Below are 23005 nucleotides of genomic sequence, written 5' to 3'. Positions count from 1 at the left end.
AATGAAAGTGATTACCCAGGAAGCTAGGTGGTAGGATGGGGTCCTAAGGTGTGAAGTGCCCAGTCAGAAGCACTCCTTGGCTTGCTGGAAATGTGTGTCACTCTGTCCGCAAACCCACAGTACAATACGTCTGTCTGGTGGAAACATCACTTATGTCCGGGCAAAAGTAACAGATCTACAAGTGCAAAAAGTGTCTCGTTGCTCCTTGTGTTGTGACGCTTCTGTCTGACGCTATACTATGATCAAGTAATTTACGATAAATATGGAGATAAGAGGTTTCTGCCTCGACAGCGACACTTAGGAAGCAGTTCAGGATGTTAGCAACAGCTGGCCTACTTTGATTGCCCCAAAAAACGATATAAGAGGAACGTGCTGGGAACGTACAGTACATACAGTAATGGTGAATGCTGTATATGCCATGCAATGATGGAACATCTTTGTTCAGGGATGTTGAACTCCGTACATCTTTCGTGTGCAACCTGGAAGTAGCCTGTCCTTTCACACTCATTGTATTTTAGCACAGGAGTCTTCAACGTTTTTCAAGCCAAGATCCCTCTAGCTGAGAGAAAGATGAAGCACAAGTGGCAGACAGATGACGTCATCTGACATTGCGCAACAACGACATTGCTCTCTTCTCAGTGGCTGGACCAATGGGCTATGAGCGCACACACCATTTAGGAAAGGACTTGAGCCTTCATTAGTATCAGTGGTAACACCTGTGAAGAAAGTAGGAAGTAGGAAGATTTCTATATTATAATTCAACATTTCACTTAAACCTTGAACTGCTATATGATCACCCCAGGCGTTGTTTCTCAGATCATCCAGATGACGTTTCCATAGGACATCTTGGTCCGAATCTTGAGTTTCATCCTTCTTATCATTATTTAAAAGATTAGCATAATGTATTTCACCTCTTGTGGGATTTTTTTCCAAGTATTCAATAAGTAGTTTTCTTAATTATTTTCCATTCATCTTTTTTATGTGTTGGTAATTCATTTGATAACAAACCGCACTAAACAAACAATCTCCGTCACCTTTAACATTAACAACTTCAAAACCTCTTTCTCGATAATAATAATTTGTTTTATCAATAATTGGATATTTATCATCATCTTCCAAAGGATTATCTGATTTTGATATTAATGATGGTGTTTCGATTACATCTTCAGGTTTACTTTTGTAAAGTGGACCAGATTACACAAATGACCATATTTCTTACGTCATCATTGAGAGCTAGTCATACAAATACACACCACATACTCTGGTCCCAGCAGATCAGGCACAATTTGCTATTTTATTTTTTACTGATTATGTATATAGTATACGTATGACTAGCTCTCAATGATGACGTAAGACATACGTATACATATACTATATAGAGTATGTAGTTGTAAGTTGATTAGCGGTATACTGTGGTTACTTTGCACCAAAAACGTGACAGCCAACCCGCCATTTTATGCGTATGCAAGAAAAACAGCAAATCTGTGCCTGGTTTGCTGGGACCAGATTACACAAATGACCATATTTCTTACGTCATCATTGAGAGCTAGTCATACATATACACACCACGTACTCTGGTCCCAGCAGATCAGGCACAATTTGCTATTTTATTTTTACTGGTTATGTATATAGTATACGTATGACTAGCTCTAAATGATAACGTAAGACATATGTATACATATACTATATAGAGTATGTAGTTGTAAGTTGATTAGCGGTATACTGTGGTTACTTTACGCCAAAAACCGTGACAGCCAACCCGCCATTTTATGTTTATGCAGAAAAACATCAAATCTGTGCCTGTTTTGCTGGGACCAGATTACACAAATGACCATATTTCTTACGTCATCATTGAGAGCTAGTCATACATATACACACCACGTACTCTGGTCCCAGCAGATCAGGCACAATTTGCTATATATGTTTTTTTTCTCTTAAATTTTTATCCCACAATTTTGTAACCCAGTTTTCTTTTCTCCCAGTGCCAATTATCTAATGTAATTCTGGGCGCTACACTTCCTCTGCCAACCTGGGGGGGCAGCGGACTGACCTCATGCCTCCTTCTATGCATGAGGAGTCCAAGCTGCTTCTTTTCACCTGACAGAGGGGAATTTCCCCGGCCGGACGTAGCGCGTGGAAGGGACACGTTATTCCGACCAGTTCCTTTCCCCTCCATCAGGCGCCCCAGGGGGAGGTAGTTTTAGAGACCAGGATTACGGCATGTATTTGTGAGGGTATCTACCCTAGGGGGACACAGGGAGAACATGCAAACTCCACACAGAAAGGCCCTATCGCCAACCCCCGCCTCGGGTATGGGCACTGATGACGCGGAGGAGGGAACACGCCGCCAGTGCCCACAGTGTCCCCAGCGGGAATCGAACCCAGGACCTTCTAGCTGTGAAGCGACAGCACTACCAACTGTGCCACCGTGCCCCTGCTATTTTATTTTGACTGATTATGTATATAGTATACGTATGACTAGCTCTCAATGATGACGTAAGAAAAATGGTCATTTGTGTAATCCGGTCCCAGCAAAACAGGCACAGATTTGATGTTTTTTTTTGCATAAACATCAAAAGGCGGGTTGGCTGTCACGGCGAAAGAGACTGGGCGAAGTTATTACTTGCGCGCTCTCTGCTTGCGCAAGTAATAATGGACATTGATATGAAAATTGTTGAAAACCACTGACGTATTCAATCAATCGATCTATCCCCCCCCCCCCACTGCAGGAGACTCTAGTGAAGAGCTTCAGCACTCTGTGCACCCCTTCGCCCCCATCCGCCAGAGTGCCCCGTCATACAGCGGGACCACCCCCTCGCCATCTGCCACCACGGAGAGCACACAGCAGACACACCCTCACCTGAGCCATCCTCCCCCCGAGGACCCCCTGGGCCCTCTGCCGGACAACTGGGAGATGGCCTACACCGAGAGCGGAGAGGGCTACTTCATAGAGTGAGTGATTGTTTAAAACCCATTCTGACCTGAGATCAGATTCATAACGAGGTTTCCACATGGACAACACACTGGTCTGATGAACCCATTCTGACCTGAGATCAGATTCTAGAAATGTCAGTCGCTCTTCGATTTTTCAAAAAATAGCAGACCTACAAGCTCGTATCGCGCCACTCGGTGGCGCGATATGAGCTTGTAGATCTGCTATTTTTAAATAGCTAAAGCATAACATGATGCCGACACCAAAATGGGTGCCCGGTCAGAATGGGTTAACGTTTTCCAAACCTTTTCCATCCGTCCATCCATCCATCTTCAAACCAATTATCCGTAGTTTGGGTCGGGGGAGTGCAAGAACTCAGCAGAGAGCTCTAGACTTCTCTCTCCAGAGGCAACCATAGTAACTTCATCCTGGGGGACCCCGAGTTGTTCCAAGGCCACTTTGGAGATATAATCTGGTCCTTGGGTTTGCCCGGGGTCTCCTTCCAGTGGGATGTTGCTTTTCCATGTTTTTCTTTCTCAAAAACTGCAGATATACAGGCTGATGATGTCAGATGTGGTCCAGCCCTTTGGAATGCATGCCGTGCTAATAAAACATATTTAATTTTTTTTAAGAACATGCATTCCATAGTTTCCATAGGGCAGGACCACACATGGACAAAATGTCATGATCAACTCGTGACAGGCGTTGTCTCATGATGTCATGATTAAAGGGACACTTCACCCTTTTTGCAAAAAAATATATGTTAATGACGTTTAGAAGCTTTAGAACACTTTCCTGGAGATCTTTATGTGTGTAATATGTGGTTTTAGATATTTTAGATTGTAGCAGTGAGCCTGTTGTCTCTGATGTCATGGACACTGGGCTCACTTCCTTCCTGGACTACATGTTGTCTCAGTAAGACAGCTCTCCCCCTATCCACAAGGAGGAGCAGTGCACCAAAGAATTATGGGAATTGTAGTCCAGGAAGGTAGTGAGACCAGTGTCCATGACATCAGAGACAACAGGCTCACTGCTACAATCTAAAATAACTAAAACCACATATTACACACATAAATACCCCCAGGAAAGTGATCTAAAGCTTCTAAACGTCATTAACATATATTTTTTTGCGAAAAGGGTGAAGTGTCCCTTTAAAGATGAACTATTTCGAAAATAATTAAATAATTTTAGTAATTTAAGGTGTCTTTCATTTAAAATGTCAGGCTGTTAGATATTTAGGCTGTTTAGATATTTAGCCCGTTAGATATTTGTATACAGTATACTAATAACAGCTATGGTGTTATATGAACATATTATGCCAATATGTGGCAAGTATATGCAGAATATATACCATATTCAGGTTCATATAGGTGGATATATGCACAATGAACATATGGATATAGAAAATATATGTCTCTATATATAGCTTATGCTATGTCACATAATGATAAACATTTAACATATGCTAAACATTTAATTTCCATGTGGGGGATGCGTCAGCTAGATCGGGAGCTAACAGGGTGCACGGTAAAAAAAAGTTTTGGAACTGCTCTAATTCCACTCTAATTGCAATGGGACGTTCCATGGACCTTAAAGGACAACTTTAGTTTTTTTCAACCAAGGTTCATGTTTTAGGTTGTTATTAGAGAAAGTAAAAGCTGAGTGTTATTTTTTTTCCATTTGCTGCTTTCTTTCGTTTTAGGGATTTTTGCTGTTTTGTACAGGGGTGGCGGGGGCATTCGAGCATGGAGCTAAATATGTATTTGTTTACAAAATATTATGGAGATTTATTTTTTTATTATTTACTATAGCCCTAATAAACCCCAGGAAATTACATCTGGCAACAGCAGATCACAGGATCTATTGAATGTGAAGGTAGCCTAGTGGGGGGAAGCCACACTGTGTCATAGGCTCAATATGTCAGTTTGACACATTCAGTAGATCTCGTGATGTTTTGTGGCCAGATGTAATTTCCAGGGGTTTATTAGGACTATAGTAAATAATTAAAAAATAAATCGCTATAAAATGTTGTAAAAAAATACATATTTAGCCCCATGCTCGAATGCCCCCGCCCCCCTGTCAAAAACAGCTGAAATCCCTAAAACGAAAGAAAGCAGCAAATGAAAAAAAAAAGAACACTCATCTTTTAGTTTCTCTAATAACAACCTAAAACATGAACCTTGGTTGAAAAAAACTAAAGTTGTCCTTTAATGAAGCCCAGAGGATATACACCCACTGATATTAGACCACTTTGCCTTTCCTCTATGCCAGGGGTTCCTGCACCTTTTCAGCTCAAGACCCAAACATTACATTTTTGTTCTCCCCGGGTTACTTACAAAAAGACCAGGAATGAATCACTGAACATGAAAATGTTTGGAAACTTGAATAGTTTAGATTTTTATTTTTTTTGTATTAAAAATGTCTTCTCTTCTCTTCTGGGGGGTTCCGCGACCAAATCGCAGACTTCTTTCGCTGCATGTTATATAAATGAAGCTGAGGCTTTGTGTGGTGTTTTCAGTGTTTGGTGTCATTTCCTAGCAGTGATAATAATGCATCCTGTGTGTGTTCTATGTTTAGCCACAACACAAAGACCACTTCCTGGATAGACCCTCGGTGCCTGGACAAGCCACAAAAACCCCTTGAAGAATGTGAAGATGACGGTACGTGTGTGTGTGTGTGTGTGTGTGTGTGCGTGTGTGTGTGTGTGTGTGTGTTAGCTTCCTCAGAGAGACAACAGGACATCACTGTGGCCTGTGTTGTATCAAGGTCCACTAGCTTATTTGTGCCAAGTTTTGAATACATATTCTTTCAGGGGGGGGGGGGTCTTTGGGACAACATATTTTCAAATGGGAGGCAGCGGCCAATTACATTTCTTCTCAGAATATTTAGTTCCAGGGACCCCCCCAGAAGCAAAGATTTGAATTAAAAACATTCGCTTTACTCTTCAAATACATGTGAGATGATACTTAATCCAGAGCTGCCATTCCCCCCATAGCCTCAAGGTGGCAGTGCTGGGTCAGAGAAAGTTGTGTTATGGCACAGTACAGTCTTAGGGGTGTGTGTGTGTGTGTGTGTGTTGTATGTATTGCTTGTCTGATAGCATGTTATATAGACGGATGCCAGGTCATTTGCAGACCCCGAAATCCTATAGTGTGTATACAGTAGTTTCAATGTACAGATGATAGATTTTCTTTCATAGACTGGTGATTTTTCATTTGATTATTCATAGGTTCTTCCGTTCTTGGCTTACCTATGATGCTAGACGACTATGTATATGTATCTGATGCGTCGCCTCATGTTTACCTTGCTGGCTGTAAAGTCACTCTGGAATACGAGCGTCTTGATAAACGCCTACATTGTAAATCGTAAATCAGCGTGCGTCCGAGCGAGGCCGCCCGCACCGCTCGCTCGGCGACCAACTGACTGGATTATTTGCATTGTCTAAGAGCTCTAATAAATAACCTCCACCCCCTCTCGTGTTGCACAAGGGCCATCCCCCTCTGCCCACACACGGGGCGTGGTGGTTAACGCGCATGGAAATGTGTGTACTACACACCGAGAGATGGCTCACAGACTAGGAGCAGATATGATTGTTAATTTCCCCTGTGACCCGACGGCACCTTTTTGCCGAGTTGAAAAACGACCCACATTCCAATCTGAATAACGCCTCCATCCACCTCCATGATTCAATACTTGCTGTCAGTCCCAGAACGTGAGCGATGGCTTGATGTGTGGTTCATAGTTGAGGGATGTCGTGAGTGACCTTGAATGTTTGGTTTTGACTCCACCTAGTGGTCAGGAATAGTAATTGCCAGAATCACCAGTGGTGGAATTAAATGTTCAGATGTGTTTTTTACACAAGTAAAAGCAGCAATAACACAATGTAGAAATACTCTGTTACAAGTAAAAGTACTGAATTTCCAAAAAAGTATAAATGTATTGGCATCAAAATGTACTTATATTATGCTGAATGTGTTTAAAAATAGCAGATATAAGAGCTTGTAGATGTGCTATTTTCAAATAGCCAAGATAGGGCTTAATTGTATGTTAAATGTGTAAAGTAACGCAAGTAGCCTAAGTAAAGTAAGTTTTCAAATAATTGCAAAGTAAACAAAGTACAACATTTGCTTTGCCTCTGAGTGAGATGTAGTGGAGTGAGTAACAGTATAAAGTACAGTACAGAGAAAATAGTCTGTCTGGTGGAAACCTTATATTTCCAAAACAATAAAAAAAACTAAAAGAAAACAGAAAGAAAAAAAGAAGAAAAAGTTGCAGATCCGCAAGTGCGAAACATGCTTCGCACTGCTTTTCGAGCTTGCTTATGTGCTACTTTTGTGTGACGCTGTAGTATGATTAAGTAGGGAGTTAATTCAGTTAATTCTTTCATTAAAAAAAAAAACACAAATAGTTAGAATATGGAGACGGTTCTGCACTAACCTCTCTCTCTCTCTCTCTCTCTCTCTCTCTCTCTCTCTCTCTCTCTGTGTCTCTCTCTCTCTGTCTCTGGTTCCCTGTCATCCCGCGGTCAAGCAGAAGGGGTACACACAGAAGAGCTGGACAATGACCCAGGTAAGAATGACCTCTCGTCTCTTTCTCTCTTTCTCTTTCTCGTCGTGCTTCTCAAACAGGACGACCCCCCTCCCTCCACACACAATTGATATATTTAGACCCCCAAATACCCCCACCCCATCGGAAAAGGTACCCCTAGAAGATTTTTTTTTTTTTTTTCGTTTTTTTTTAATAGTAGATGCACAAAATGATTGTGATGCTGTATTAACTACTTTTGCTGGGGACCCCCTGGAACACTCCCGAGGACCCCTGACCTCACTTTGAGAACCAACACGCTATAGGGTGACCAGACGTCCCGGTTCGACCCTGGGATTGTACCCAGTTTCAAGCTGGGTGTCCCAACTCGAGTCCAGACAAATATCCCTAAAACACTCAACATGTACCTGCAGGGTTTTCAATATTCACTTGCAAAATTGGTCCCCGTTTAGATTTTGGTTTTTTTCACCACAATTATAATAATAAGTCTAGTTTTTTTGAGTGCATTTCACATAGATGATCATGATCATTATGATCTTTTCTGGTGAAACTAGGTGCAGTCACTTAGGTGTGCTGAGTGCTCTCTTTAAAAACTAGAAAGAAAAAAATATCAAAAGTAGTGAAATTTGCACACAACACAGTTGTGTGAAGCTTGTAGATTTATCCATTTAGGTGATTAAGGCTTAATGTCTGTCAGGTGGAAACGTAAAAAAAAAAAGCAGCAGATCTACAAACTCAATTGTATATCTGCTATTAATTGTTGCTTTTTTGTGACACTGTACAATGATCAAGTAGCGCATTAATTTACGAATAAAATACACAAGGAGTTAGAATAATTATGGAGATAAAAGGTTTCTGCCCGACACCAACGATATAATGGTCACTATTCTCTGCCTAACTCTGGGGGGTGGTCAGTATGTCCCTTGCCAGCCCACAACCACCAATGTCACCTTGGCTTAGCACTAGCAGTTAGCACTGGTCGCCAAAGGAATAGTAACAGCAGCTTCACTGGCATGCGCTCGTTAAGTATGTGTGTGTGCGTGCACGGCGATATGTATAAAAAAAAATCAATATCTGATCGATTACTTTGAACTTTTGCCTTGGTTATGATTAATAAACACATATTATTGTATGATTTCTGCTCTAGAGAGGCGGTTGCGGCCAGATCTGCAAGCTTGAAACGTGGTGTGACGAGACTTGTTTTGAGCTTGTAGATCTGCTACTCTTGTTATTATTATTATTTATTTTTTTAATCTTGAGAAGTAACAGTTTGGACATTCCATCCAACAGAGACATTCATTTTAAACACAACCTGCTTCTCAATTAATTCATTATTAAGCTAGATGAGCAACATTAAGTCCGTTTTTGGTTGTAAATGTCTGTTTTGATATATATATCTGTGGTTACCGAGCCCTAGTGTGTGCAGCATCGGCACCACCAGACTGCTAACATAGATCATTCCATCAGGATTCAGCCATGTCACGTTGATGCGAGGCGGATTAATCCCTCTGACGTTTCCCTAATGATCGTGTTTGTGAGGGTAGTGTTAGTGTGGGTAGTGTTAGTGAGGGTATTACCACATGTTTGACCTTCACTGGGATGACGCCTTATGTGATTGACAGTCTCAGCCTGGTGGTCTTGTATGCCACTAACAAACACACTGTTCACGCACGCACGCTCACGCACGCACACTCACACACACACACACACACACGATTAATACACAGCCAACACGTTTACAACACGCAATCAACATGCCTTCAGGTCATATCATCTATAGCATTGTTCTAATGATTATCTCCTAATGATGGAATGTGGTGCAGATATATATATATATATATATATATGAGAGAGAGAGACCCATCATCAACAGTGCATTCTAACTAGCCTATCGTCAGACACAGGGACCACTAAATGCTGTAAGGATATAAACGAGGTGTTGGAGACGACAGTCTGTGCTTTTCATGGTGCGGTGTGTAATGAATGACGTCATGTTGCATTACAGACGGTGCCATGTTTTAATGGCTGCACTGGGGCATATTACTTAATAATGAACACCACTTTATTGGCTCAACCCCAACCCAACCGCAGTGGATTAGAGCTGTGATTCTCAACCTTTTTATTTCAAGGAAACCCCCGCTTTGATGCACATGTTAAAGGCCACTGACGGACACCCCCATGTGATACTATGTTTAAGCGCTGTCGGGCTAAGAACCGCTTATCTCCATTTAATTAACGCCCCTACTTGATCATGCTACAGCGTCACACGAAAGCATCAAAACAGAGGCACATCTGCAGTCGCGTGTGGGGCTTGTAGAGCTGCTACTGTATGAATTGGAACCCTGACTGAAACGATTTATTTTTCATCTCGGGGACCCCAGTCTAGGTTGTAGGATCCATTTGGTTCCTAACCCATTCTGACCTGAGATCAGATTCATACGAGGTTTCCACATGGACACATACTGGTCTGATTAACCCATTCTGACCTGAGATCAGATTCTAAAAATGTCAGTCGTTCTTCGATTTTTCAAAAATAGCAGACCTACAAGCTCGTATCGCGCCACTCGGTGGCGCGATATGAGCTTGTAGGTCTGCTATTTTTAAATAGCTAAAGCATAACATGATGCTGACACCAAAATGGGTGCCCGGTCAGAATGGGTTAAGCGCTGTCGGGCTAAGAACCGCTTATCTCTTATATCTTAATTAACGCCCCTACTTGATCACGCTACAGCGTCACACGAAAGCATCAAAACAGAGGCACATCTGCAGTCGCATTTGGAGCTTGTAGAGCTGCTACTGTATGAATTGGAACCCTGACTGAGACGATTTATGTTTCATCTCGGGGACCCCAGTCTAGGTTGTAGGATCCATTTGGTTCCTAATTATCAGTCGTTTAGCCGGGTATACTCCCCATGGGACCCTCGGCTCCTCAAGGACACTCAGGGGTCCCCCGGACTGCTCGTTATTAACCCATTCTGACCTGAGATCAGATTCATACGAGGTTTCCACATGGACACACACACTGGTCTGATTAACCCATTCTGACCTGAGATCAGATTCTAGAAATGTCAGTCGCTCTTCGATTTTTCAAAAATAGCAGACCTACAAGCTCGTATCGCGCCACTCGGTGGCGCGATATGAGCTTGTAGATCTGCTATTTTTCAATAGCTAAAACATAACATGATGCCGACACCAAAATGGGTGCCCGGTCAGAATGGGTTAACAACCACCTGGATTAGAGGGGCCAAAAGAAATGATGAATCATCATGACACGCGTCAAAGAGTTATCATCAAGTGATTATTTTAATTAAACTAGCTTTTTAATGCTTTCCATTTAGAAAAGCCTTGAAGAATGATGCTCGGTATAACGGCAGTCATTCGAGGTCACCGCCGCTTATTAAATGACTATACCTCGCAACGCAATTTATAATTTGACAGGAAATGTTGATTTTAAAAATGATTTTGTTATTAGCGTGCAAGGTTTTCAGTACAAAAAAAAGAGGGGAAAAAAAATAAGTCTATTAGATTCTATGATTAGAGTCGCATCCATCAAAGTAAGAGCTCGGCCAGTACCAGACTATTGGGGCCAAAAACGCTGGTTTTTGGAGAGCCCTAGATCGTTTGGCCGTTGTTTTGACTTGACTGAAATTAGACATGAGTCATGCAATGACATTTTTGTTTAAATCACTTAAGCCCTGTTCAGAATGTTAAAAATTTTTCACTCTAGTAGAAAGGAGAGCGGCTAGTTGTAGATAGAAAAGGTTTTGCTTATCGTCTGTCCGGTGGAAAGTGGAAACTTCCCAAAACTAACTTTTTAGGATTCAAATTCAGAAACGGCAAACATTTCAAATACAGAGATATATATATATATATATATATGCCCAAAATATTGAACCAATGGAAAGTTAGCCTGCCATGGCCAGACTAATACCATTCTGACCGGGCACCCATTTTGGTGTCGGCATCATGTTATGCTTTAGCTATTTAAAAATAGCAGATCTACAAGCTCATATCGCGCCACCGAGTGGTGCGATACGAGCTTGTAGGTCTGCTATTTTTGAAAAAAATCGAAGAACGACTGACATTTTTAGAATCTGATCTCAGGTCAGAATGGGTTAATCAGACCAGTGTGTGTCCAGTGGAAACCTCGTATGAATCTGATCTCAGGTCAGAATGGGCTAATACCAGTAAGACGCCCTGAGGGCGAGAAGCACCGCCTGGGTGACGGATAAGGAATGGAATGATGGTCAGCTCCATATGGTCATCTAAGGGTGGCAGCAGGGGGCAGTGTATTGTGTGTACAGGATTTGATGAGGGCCCATTCTGACCTGAGATCAGATTCATACGAGGTTTCCGCTGGACACACACTGGTCTGATTAACCCATTCTGACCTGAGATCAGATTAAAAAAATGTCAGTCGTTCTTCGATTTTTCAAAAATAGCAGACCTACAAGCTCGTATCGCGCCACTCGGTGGCGCGATATGAGCTTGTAGATCTGCTATTTTTCAATAGCTAAAGCATAACATGATGCCAACACCAAAATTGGTGCCCGGTCAGAATGGGTTAATTTCCGGGCCTTTTGAGAACTCTAGTTTGGGGCGGGCCCCGTCTAGAGTCCGAATGGACAGGTATCAGTCAAAAGGGAGACATCGAAGAGGAATGATGGGTGGGGGAGGGATCAACATAATGGAATGTCAGAACATGTCAGCTCCATATATGCAGATCTACTGTATGTCACGAGGCGTGACCAATATATGGAGGCGTGACCATAATATGGAGGCGTGACCAACTGACGGGAGATGCAGGTTTTCATAGTAAACTGCGACCTGCAGTCGCAATCGCTGCGCGCAGATATTGGTCTGGAACTTCGGTGTGGAGATTTCCAAGGGGCAAACGTCACAGAAATATTTAAGCAACGAGAGGTCTCAGGTTACCGGGTATTTTACACTGCCTGGGAGCGTAGGCAGACCCGACGCGCAGCGGAGGGTCTTCTACCTCCCAGCCAGTGTAAAATACCCGGTAAACTGGGGCCTCGAGTGGCTTATTGCTTTTCTAAAACGGTTACAAACATATAGCAATATTAAAACTATTAAATTCACAAAAGTATCTACGCTTTGTGCCACCAGAGCGAGCGACCCAGAGCCAAAACACTTCCTTGTTTTGCTCCGCAGTCCGCAAGTAGCCTATGTGACGGGAGAATAGCGCTTGATGTATTTACGGGGCTGCCTGGAGCCACACATTCACAGTCATATGAGCCGGACGGTGCTTAGACGCCCGCACGGCATGTGTTTGTAAAGCAATCAAGCGCTCCCCTTCCCCAGTTCAGCTACAAGGCTGCAGTTTGATACAAAGTGATTGAAGGAGTGGGTTATCGGTGAAATTTACACCGGTCACGTGACGGTAACCAGCCAATCAGAATGAAGTATTGGGACTACCCGTTTTAGAAAAATAAATAAATACCACTTTGAATCGTGGGCTCCGATTGGTGGCACACCCCAACTCTGGGGTGTGCAAAATGTAATCCAGAGCGCCAGACCAATCTACCCAGTGCATTTTATGTTTTGTTTTAGCATGTGGCAGATTAGTATGGTTTGGTTTCCAGGTTAATGAAAGGGATTAACAACAATGCTATATAGTGGCATGGTAGCGTTGATGTGTGCTCACTCACCTGTGCAACACAACGCCATACCCCAAACTTCTCCAGGGGAAGTCACACGCTCCGCTGTGGGGGAGACATGCAAACAGTTTATAATAGGTAATTTGTCAGCCGTGAGCCTTAAGACCTTGAGCTCTGAAACGGAGTGTGGAAACGCTCAGTTCCCCCCGTTCTTCCGTTCGCTCAGGCGACGGGCATACTGTCGAGATTGAGTCTCGGCTCCCCGCTGTCAAATGTAGCACATTGTCCATGTCGAGCGGAAAACATCTCATCTCCATATACAGCATATTCTAACCTTTTGTGTTTTTTCCACAAAAAAAAGCCAACCAAAAGCATCAAACGTACTGTAGCAGATCCACAGGCTCGAAACGCAAGCTTGTGTAGCTTGAGCTTGATCTACTATTTTTGCAGTAACAGTAACATTTTTGGACAGTAACGGTAAAAATGTTCAGGTTTCCACCGACAGAGACGATATACATGCATGATGTAGGCATAGTCGTACGCACGCACGCACTCTATCTCTCTCGCTCGCACACACACACACACACACACACGCAAACACAGGTGCTCCTTCAGGAGCGGAACCAGTCTAGTGTGAAATCAAGTGGGTGATTAGAATTTTTTCGCGGCGAGCCAGCGCGCCACCACAATTCCGCTTAACGTTCCACTCCACAACACCTGAATGATAATGCAGCCAGGGCTGTTTTTGTGTTGTTGTGCTGCAGTAGTTGTTGTGCAGCTATAACGCTAAATGATATACAGTAACCCACTGCAATCCCTTTGCTCATAACCATCCGCTCTTTATTTTTGGCTAAATATGGAGTAATGGCATCGCATATTTGTACCCATGTTGCTGCCGAGTAGGGATCGAGGCATAGTGGCCCATGATGTCATGTTTTACCCCATTCTGACCTGAGATCAGATTCATACGAGGTTTCCGCCGGACACACACTGGTCTGATGAACCCATTCTGACCTGAGATCAGATTCTAAAAATGTCAGTCGCTCTTCGATTTTTTTCAAAAATAGCAGACCTACAAGCTCGTATCGCGCCACTCGGTGGCGCGATACGAGCTTGTAGATCTGCTATTTTTCAATAGCTAAAGCATGACATGATGCCGACACCAAAATGGGTTCCCGTTCAGAATGGGTTAAACAATCAAGACAAGAGGTGATCAAGAAATAAATGTAATCATCCACGCTGGCACAAACATGTCTGTCTAAAAGTGTATTGATACCTGCTAACCAGCACTGTCTGGGTTAACAAAATTACTCTTTTAAAGTCACATTCACCAGTTAACAGTTTCTTTAATATTGTATTGCTAAAAAGGTCAATTGCCTTCCGTTTGTTAGAAAAGTACTGTATTTGAAGGCCCTAGTAATAGACACTGGTTCTGTTCAGAATGTATCGTCTTTCCTCAAAATAATAGAAAATGCTTGATAGTGGGCTCGATAAGAACCCCAGCTCGATAAGCCTGATGTGCTCGTTATAAATCAAAATGAACAAGCTTCTTACGAGACGAGTATCACACACGCACACACACACACGCACGCACGCGCTTTGTGCTTTTTTCACGAGCTCAGCAGTTTGTTGGCGACTGTTGTTCATTGTAGATTTTAGTATTACGATATCGTACCACCAGCCATGGATGGATGCCAAAAAAAGAAAAGAAAAAACAGTCTGGCTAACACATGCCCTGCATTACCTTTCAGCACATCTGTCCTGCTTTTCTTGTTTCCATTGCTAATTAATAGTGCCAGACTGATATATTATTATCGTCTCTGTGGGACACCTCATAACGTCCAAAACTGTTACTTTTCAGGATAAAAAATAAAAAATATCCAAAGTAGCAGATATGTCAAAACGTGTCACTTCGCACCACATTGCGCGCATGTGGATTCACTACTTTCGATTGCTTTTGTGTGACGCTGTAGACGTTGATTTAAGAAAATAAATGTTGATCATGTAACCAGATTTTTTTTTTTTACCACTTCCAACCTTTGTGTCCCGACTTTGGACACTTTCTAGTTGTTTCATATTAAGAATTCAAAAGCAGATCTACAACAGCAAGCATGGCTATTTAACATTGTTCTATAGCCTGTTAAATAAACCTATAGTCCATACCTGGAGATGTGCTACAAGCATGGCTATTTAACATTGTTCTATAGCCTGTTAAATAAACCTAGTCCATACCTGGAGATGTGCGCACCCAGACTATATTTAGACTTTGGGTCCACATCCAGCGACTACAACATGTCAAGCCAGCTTTCTCGCTCTGCTGGCATTCTCTCTGCGGTTGTGCGTGGAGACTCTTTACTCTTCTTGACACATAACATACAGTACAGAAACAGCCTTGCTGGGTCTGCTACATGCCATGAGTTTAAATCAAAAGTCCTTTAAAATGGTATAGCGCTGAGCCAGCTCCCTCTGGTGTGTGTGTGTGTGTGTGTGTGTGTGTGTGTGTGTGTGTGTGTGTGTGTGTGTGTGTGTGACTGTGCGTGTGCACGAGCTGTGTGTGTATACTATAGCCCCGAGGTCCAGCTAGGTTATGGGACCGTGGCTACATATCCTAGCCTGGCTGTGCGTGATCGCAACCGTGACAACGGGGCCCATGTGCAGGGGCAGAACAATGCAAGTAAACAGCTTAAAAGTGGGCGTAAAATTGGCGTTATGTGCTAATGGCCAATGGCTACGTACAAAATACAGATCAACTGGTCAACCCATTGAGGAGAAAAATGGATGAGGATAAAATGATGGGAGGTTTCTTCATTTTACAGCAGGGTATAGTCGGATAAAGTCCACTTTATGTGTCTAGTAGTGCATAGGGATAGACACCCGAGCTCTGGCTGATGCCCAAAACAAGCCTCCCCGACCTGCTTACTTAACGAGGGGTTTCTGCCGCCACAGCTACGATATTTATTTGTTCACTCATAAGCTAAACGTTCTGAATCAAATCTTACGATTTAAAAAAAATAGATTAGAACAGAATATCGGTGAAAAGGTCTAGGACTGGCCTGGGCCGTGGCTCAGCGGTCCAGGCAACCTTGGCTGGTAATCCAGTCTGGCAGTGTGCCGCGGGTTCGACTCCCGATCCCGACAGCCTTTACTGCATGTCTTCCCCCCCATCTCTCTCCCCCATTTCATGTCAGCCTACTGTCTGTCCCTCCATAAAAAAATATAAAATAAAGGCGAAAGCCACAAAAACACATAAAAAAAAAAAAGGTCTAGGACTCTCCAAAATGGGAATTGGCATCGGAGTCAAAAACCTGGCATCAATGTGGCTGTACTACTTAGTACTTACTGACTGCAATTGGATGCGTAGCATGCCCCATGCCCTTTCTGCGACTCCGTCCCACCTTTTGGGTTGTACCAACTAACTACCACTCTAACCAAGGACCCTCGTCATTAGAACGCAGGGGGGAGAAGACCCTCCAAGGTTGATGATGGTAATTACTATCTACGGGCTGTAATTGGCTGAGGGTGAACGATATGCAAAGCAGCTCACTGGAGGCCATTACTGGACCACACATGTTTGTGCCCCATTTACAAGCTGCTGACATGTTGGAGGCCGTGTTGGAGGAGATCCAATAATCAATGCCCTTGTAATCAAGACAATAGAAATTAGTCAGATGTCTCAGTTAGAGATAATTGCCATTGTGATCCTGAACATGCATGCACGTGTGACACTCACGTGATGCGCACACGCACACACACACACACACACACACACACACACACACACACACACACACACACACACACACACACAGTCACACACACACACACACACACACACACACTGTAGAGATGCAGCAAGATTGAGACATCAGGCAATTTCACGGCACAGAGGTAGCATTGGTAAGATGCAGATATCGTGTCTTAATCGGCCTTGATAATGGTGAAAAGAAAATCCTCTTAAAAATCCTCTTAAAGTCAGATTTTGTGTATCTCGTTTTGTGCGTGCGCGCACTAATATTGTCAAGCCAACCGGGAGCATTCATTGCCACCAGCGACTGAATGAAGCAGCTTTCTGGGCACAAAACGCACAACATGATTGTGACGTCAAACCCTATCCCATTCTGACCGGGCACCCATTTGGTGTCGGCATCATGTTATGCTTTAGCTATTGAAAAATAGCAGATCTACAAGCTCATATCGCGCCACCGAGTGGCGCGATATGAGCTTGTAGGTCTGCTATTTTTGAAAAATCGAAGAGCGACTGACATTTCTAGAATCTGATCTCAGGTCAGAATGGGTTAATCAGACCAGTGTGTGTCCAGTGGAAACCTCGTGTGAATCTGATCTCAGGTCAGGCTAATGCACTTATTATGGAGAACCATTGTAAAACACAACCCTAATGCACTTATGGAGAACCATTGTAAAACACAACATATTTTCAGATGGGGGTCCTTGACGCGAAAAGGTTTGAGAACCATGATCCGACCTGATTCTCCAATGCATAGCACCAGCCCAGCTCTGCTGGCCTTAATACTGGATGGTTGTTTTGTGTTTTTTGTAACATCTACATTGAGGTTCACATGACTCAAGTGTTCCTTTAATACAGCATCACAATCACTAACCAATTTAACCTTACTTATTGGAAAATAGTAGATCTACAAGCTTGACGCGTTGTGAGCTTGTTAGATCTCCTATTTATTTCCATTATTATTCTTTCTTTTCTTTTCTTTTTAACTTCTTATTATCTTTACTTACTTATCTTTACTCTAGCACTTTGTGTCTCTGGTTCAATCAACATTCAACCTGTATGAGACCAAGAATTAACCCATTCTGACCTGAGATCAGATTCTAGAAATGTCTATTACATCCTGACAGTTTCATTATTAATCCATTCTGACCTGAGATCAGATTCTAAAAGTGTCTTTGATTTTTCAAAAATAGCAGACCTACAAGCTCGTATCGCGCCACTCGGTGGCGCGATATGAGCTTGTAGATCTGCTATTTTTATTATTTTTTTAAAGCATAACATGATGCTGACACCAAAATGGGTGCCTGGTCAGATTTTTTTCTTTTTTTTTGCATCGGGTCAGGCCAGCAAAAAATAAATCTCTCCTAAGCTCAGGCCAGGCCAGCCACAGTCAATTTCAATTCAATTCAGGCAGTGTTGCTGCAGCACAACTATACGTTGTGTGTCTTGTGTTAATGGAGGGAAGAAGTTAATAATATAAATAACATCAGATGGTACATTTCTCATGTGAAATTACTGCAAAGGCCCCCAAAATGTCCCCCAGGGGCCCCCAAAATTTCGGCGCGCGCTGTGCGCACGCGCGGTGTGGCCTGCCAAGGGCGTATAACTCCCGGCCTGATTTGGAGTTCCACTCCGGGCCTGATTAATACTGCGGTTGAACCAACATTCAACCTGTCTATGACCAAGTTACCAAGAAATGCATTAAATCGTCGTTATTCATCAGTTGGACTGTACTGCTTTGGACTAGATCACTTTAGCTTTAGCTGCATCGCCTTCCTCTGCAATGCACTATTATATGCGACTGTACTGTTGTCAACGCTGAAACAACGCATCGTCTCTGTCGGGTTGGAAACCTCATGCGTCCAAAACTATTACTTCTCAGGATTTCAAATTCAAAAGCCTCAAATCAGCTACTTTTGATGCTTTTTACGGAAAAGAAAAACACCAAAAGTTAGAATATGGAGATAAAGAGGTTTCTGCAGCCTTTAGTCCTCTATTTGAACTGGTCTCATATAGGGCTCAATGCACACTATGCACAGCATACAGAAACTTTAATTCTCTCTCTCTCTCTCTCCCCCTTTTCAGAATTACCAGCAGGATGGGAAAGAATAGACGATCCAGTGTATGGGGTCTATTATGTTGAGTAAGTCTCACACACACACACACACACACACACACACACAAACAAACCTGCACGCGAACATTATGCACCAATAGAATGCTATTTTCCGGATGGGAGTCGTCGGCGCGGCGGCGTGCAACTGAATATTCAATCATGCATAAGACCTCATACACAAAGCGCAACGTAACCTGATATTCCTATAGTAATTTTGTGAGAAAAGGGAAATGTAGGCACATTTTTGTGTGCTTACCGCCCTCTGCGAAAACAAGAGCCTCACGGCACAATTTGATGCGACTGCATCTCCTCCTAGGCCGCTGGCGATGCCCCCCGGGGGCCACCGTGGCATTTTAACCCATTCTGACCTGAGATCAGATTCTAAAAATGTCTATTACATCCTGACAGTTTTCTGAAAAAGCTATGTTTCTATGTCAGTCGTTCTTTGATCTTTCAAAAATAGCAGACCTACAAGCTCCTATGAGCTTGTAGATCTGCTATTTTTCAATAGCTAAAGCACGACATGATGCCAACACCAAAATGGGTGCCCGGTCAGAATGGGTTAATATAAACAGGTTTTCATGCATGTTTGGTTGTTCAATGCGATACCGTGGGGGCTTCAGTGCATCTTTTATTTTTATTCTCTTTCGGCAATATTACTTTTCAATAATAAACGTACGTTGACTTGTAGACCCCCAGCCCCCCCCCCTCACACACACACACACACACACACACACACACACACACACACTACGCAGCGCTACATAACGAGCCAGTGTGTTCACACATGCACAGTGTCTAGAGGAGTCAATTTATTCCCTGAAGATGTGCTGCTGCTCTTATTACATTTTTATAAATCACACCTGTGTGAACTGAGTGGTGCAGGCTGTGTGTGTACTGTGTACTGTATTGTGCTATTTTTGAGGAACGCCAGCCGCTCCTATATTCAGCTATTAGTGTAGATTTTCGACTTACACAAACATTACATTCCGGTTGACTTCATATGTGGACGAGCAAATCGGCTATTTTCGCACTAATGACAATGAATAGAGAATTTATGTCTTGATGTACGATGATAAGAGTGCCCCTCACTTCACACGGGTGTGATTTTTATCGTTATAGTGGCTAGTGTGAAAGCTCAACAGCCCTTTAGGCTGCTCAGCAGTGCCACTTTAGGTCACCCAGCGGCATTGCAAGCTGTCCATACTAAGACTATACATACAGCACATAGACACATGCATACAAACACGTACAGACATACATAGGGACACACAAAGCCTGTCATAGGAGACGGTGTGCACGGCTCAAAGGATCCCGTGTTCCACATGGATCCATGTGGATGGATTGTTTGTTTTAGTCGTAAGCTTAATTAATACCGTTTAATTGGTTCAATATGTGTGTTCCTGTCGGGGCAGAAACCTCTCATCTCCATATTTTAACTTTTTAATGCAAATTAACGCCCTACTCAATCACTATACAGCGGCACAGCGGCTACATCAGAAGTAGCAGATCTAAGCTTGTAGATCTGATATTTCTGATGCTTTTTTAACCCATTCTGACCGGGCACTTCTGCTTTAGCTATTTAAAAATAGCAGATCTACAAGCTCATATCGCGCCACTCGGTGGCGCGATATGAGCTTGTAGATCTGCTATTTTTGAAAAATCGAAGAGCGACTGACATTTTTAGAATCTGATCTCAGGTCAGAATGGGTTCATCAGACCAGTGTGTGTCCGGCGGAAACCTCGTATGAATCTGATCTCAGGTCAGAATGGGTTAATTTGAATCCTGAAAAGTTACTGTTTAGATCTTTGAGCTTTTGATCTTTGAGAGAGAGAGAGAGAGAGAGACGATTTATAAAAACCCAGACACGATCAACCACTTTCACTTTCAAAATGTCAACCAAACTTGGCTTTGACACTCTTGTAAAACAAAGCGTTCATTTATGAAAGAAAATGAAAGTTGAGAAACTGCTCATGTGTTGTACTCTCATTCCCTTTCCACTTGCCCTTTTAGAGTGTGTGTGTGTGTGTGTGTGTGTGTGTGTGTGTGTGTGTGTGTGTGTGTGTGCGCGCGCCTGTGCATGCTGTGACGGCCAAATGTCCTCAGTATGTCCTCAATAGTAGAATTTCAGCAATAGACATTGTGATGTTTTTAAGTTAAGAGTTAAAATTAGACATTTAGAGGTTGGGTTTAGTTTTTAGAGTTACAGTTTTTGTTTTTTTAAACAACTGGTTTGTGTGCGTCGATGTCACACTATTGTTCGGCCATTTTCAGCCATTTTCAATGCCGTCCCAAAATGTTTATGTCTAGGTAGTAGTAGTAGGGAAGCTATCTAGCATCATGTTATGCTTTAGCTATTGAAAAATATCAGATCTACAAGCTCATAGCGCGCCACCAAGTGGCGCGCTATGAGCTTGTAGGTCTGCTATTTTTGAAAAATCGAAGAGCGACTGACATTTTTAGAATCTGATCTCAGGTCAGAATGGGTTCATCAGACCATCATAGCCCGTAGCACTTGCCCTAGCCTCGATGACCTTGCAGGCTCATGCAAAGGCTAAAATGTAATAGTAGCAGTATAATTTCAATGTACAGATTATTGTCTCCACCAGGCCGAAGGCATGGGGGGAGAGTATGTTTTGCACACACACACTCCCTGGATGCCAACGATGAACCTCTGCCCAAAAAGTTCCACAACGGCCTGTTATAGCGCCACCAGGAGGCCGCTTTGTGCAAAACAAGTTTTTGCATGCCACATTTTCCACACACACTCCCTGGATGCCAACGATGAACCTCTGCCCCAAAATTTCCAGAACGGCCTGTTATAGCGCCACCAGGAGGCCGCTTTGTGCAAAACAAGATTTTGCACAGTACACCTACAGATTTTGTCCAAACATCACGCAAATTGGTACACAGTCTCTCTAGAGCCATTCAACGAAACGGGTCTTTCAGATTTCTCAGACTCCATCCTGATTGGTTAAGATTGGCTTCCAAAGTTCACAGGAGTGCTCAGTTTCAAACAAAATGCTGCAAATCATGAACACATCGCGTGATTTCCGTGAAATTGTGCACGCACATTCCCACTAGGCCGAGGAAGAAATGCCACATGGACAATTTCAACTCAGCCTCAAGGTGGCGCTATAACTGGCCGAAAAGTGTTTTTACCTCTAATTTACTTTTGTTGCCCTTTTATCCAACCACCAGATGAAGGCAAGCTGCAATGTCCTACATTCCTATCCTGGTGGAGACCTGTGCCCAGAAGGGCACTTTTTCTAGTTGATTATATTTTTGTGTGTTGATATTCTGCTGTTAGACTGATGATATAGGTTCTTGGCTTATGATCCTAGATGACTATTTCTGTGCATTCGGGGTGTGTGTGTGTGCTTGTGTGCGGGTTTGTGCTCGTGCACACACTTTGTGTAGGGGTGTTTGCATGATTGTACCATAAACAGTGTCAGCCTTGCTGTATTAATCACAGCTTATCATCATCTCTCTCTCTCTGGTTCCTCCTTATCTCGCTCTCTCCTATTTCCTTATCCTCTCCTCTATCTCTCCCGTGACCGGCGCGCACGCTCCCACACACACACACACACACACACACACACACACATACACTCACACTCACTCCCTCATCCTTGGAGTTTCTCTCTCTTCCTCCACCTCTCTTCCCAACTCCGTTTGTCTTCTCCTCTACTCCTGTCTTTCTTCTACCTATTCTTTCTCTCCTTGTTCCATCCTTCCTTCCTTCTTTCTTTTGCTTTCTCTTCCATCCTTCCGTCCCTCCATCCGTCCATCCACCCATCCCTCCCTCCACCCATCCCTCCCTCCTTCTCCCTCCCTCCATCCCTCCCTCCTTCTCCCTCCCTCCATCCCTCCCTCCATCCCTCCCTCCTTCTCCCTCCCTCCATCCCTCCCTCCAACTCCCTCCATCCCTCCCTCCTTATCCCTCCCTCCATCCCTCCCTCCAAATCCCTCCGTCCCTCCCTCCCTCTGTCTCCCTCCCTCCGTCCCTCCCTCTCCCTCCATCCCTCTGTCTCCCTCCCTCCCTCCC

At 43.3% G+C, this 23005-nt stretch overlaps 1 protein-coding gene across 2 annotated transcripts in view; it reads left to right on the top strand.

Moving 5' to 3' along the window:
* magi1b (membrane associated guanylate kinase, WW and PDZ domain containing 1b) overlaps nt 1-23005 on the top strand; it is a 246312-nt gene that overhangs the window by 134482 nt on the left and 88825 nt on the right. For both annotated transcript variants that reach the window (XM_083771923.1, XM_083771922.1), the window contains exons 5-8: nt 2730-2952; nt 5510-5592; nt 7466-7501; nt 18926-18983. In XM_083771923.1, the coding sequence (XP_083628049.1) occupies nt 2730-2952; nt 5510-5592; nt 7466-7501; nt 18926-18983 (400 nt within the window). The remainder of the gene's footprint in view (nt 1-2729; nt 2953-5509; nt 5593-7465; nt 7502-18925; nt 18984-23005) is intronic.

The sequence above is a fragment of the Protomyctophum parallelum genome (assembly GCF_964188405.1).
Source record: "Protomyctophum parallelum genome assembly, chromosome: 8".
Lineage (NCBI taxonomy): Eukaryota > Metazoa > Chordata > Actinopteri > Myctophiformes > Myctophidae > Protomyctophum > Protomyctophum parallelum.
This window is presented reverse-complemented; position numbering and strand designations above follow the sequence as displayed.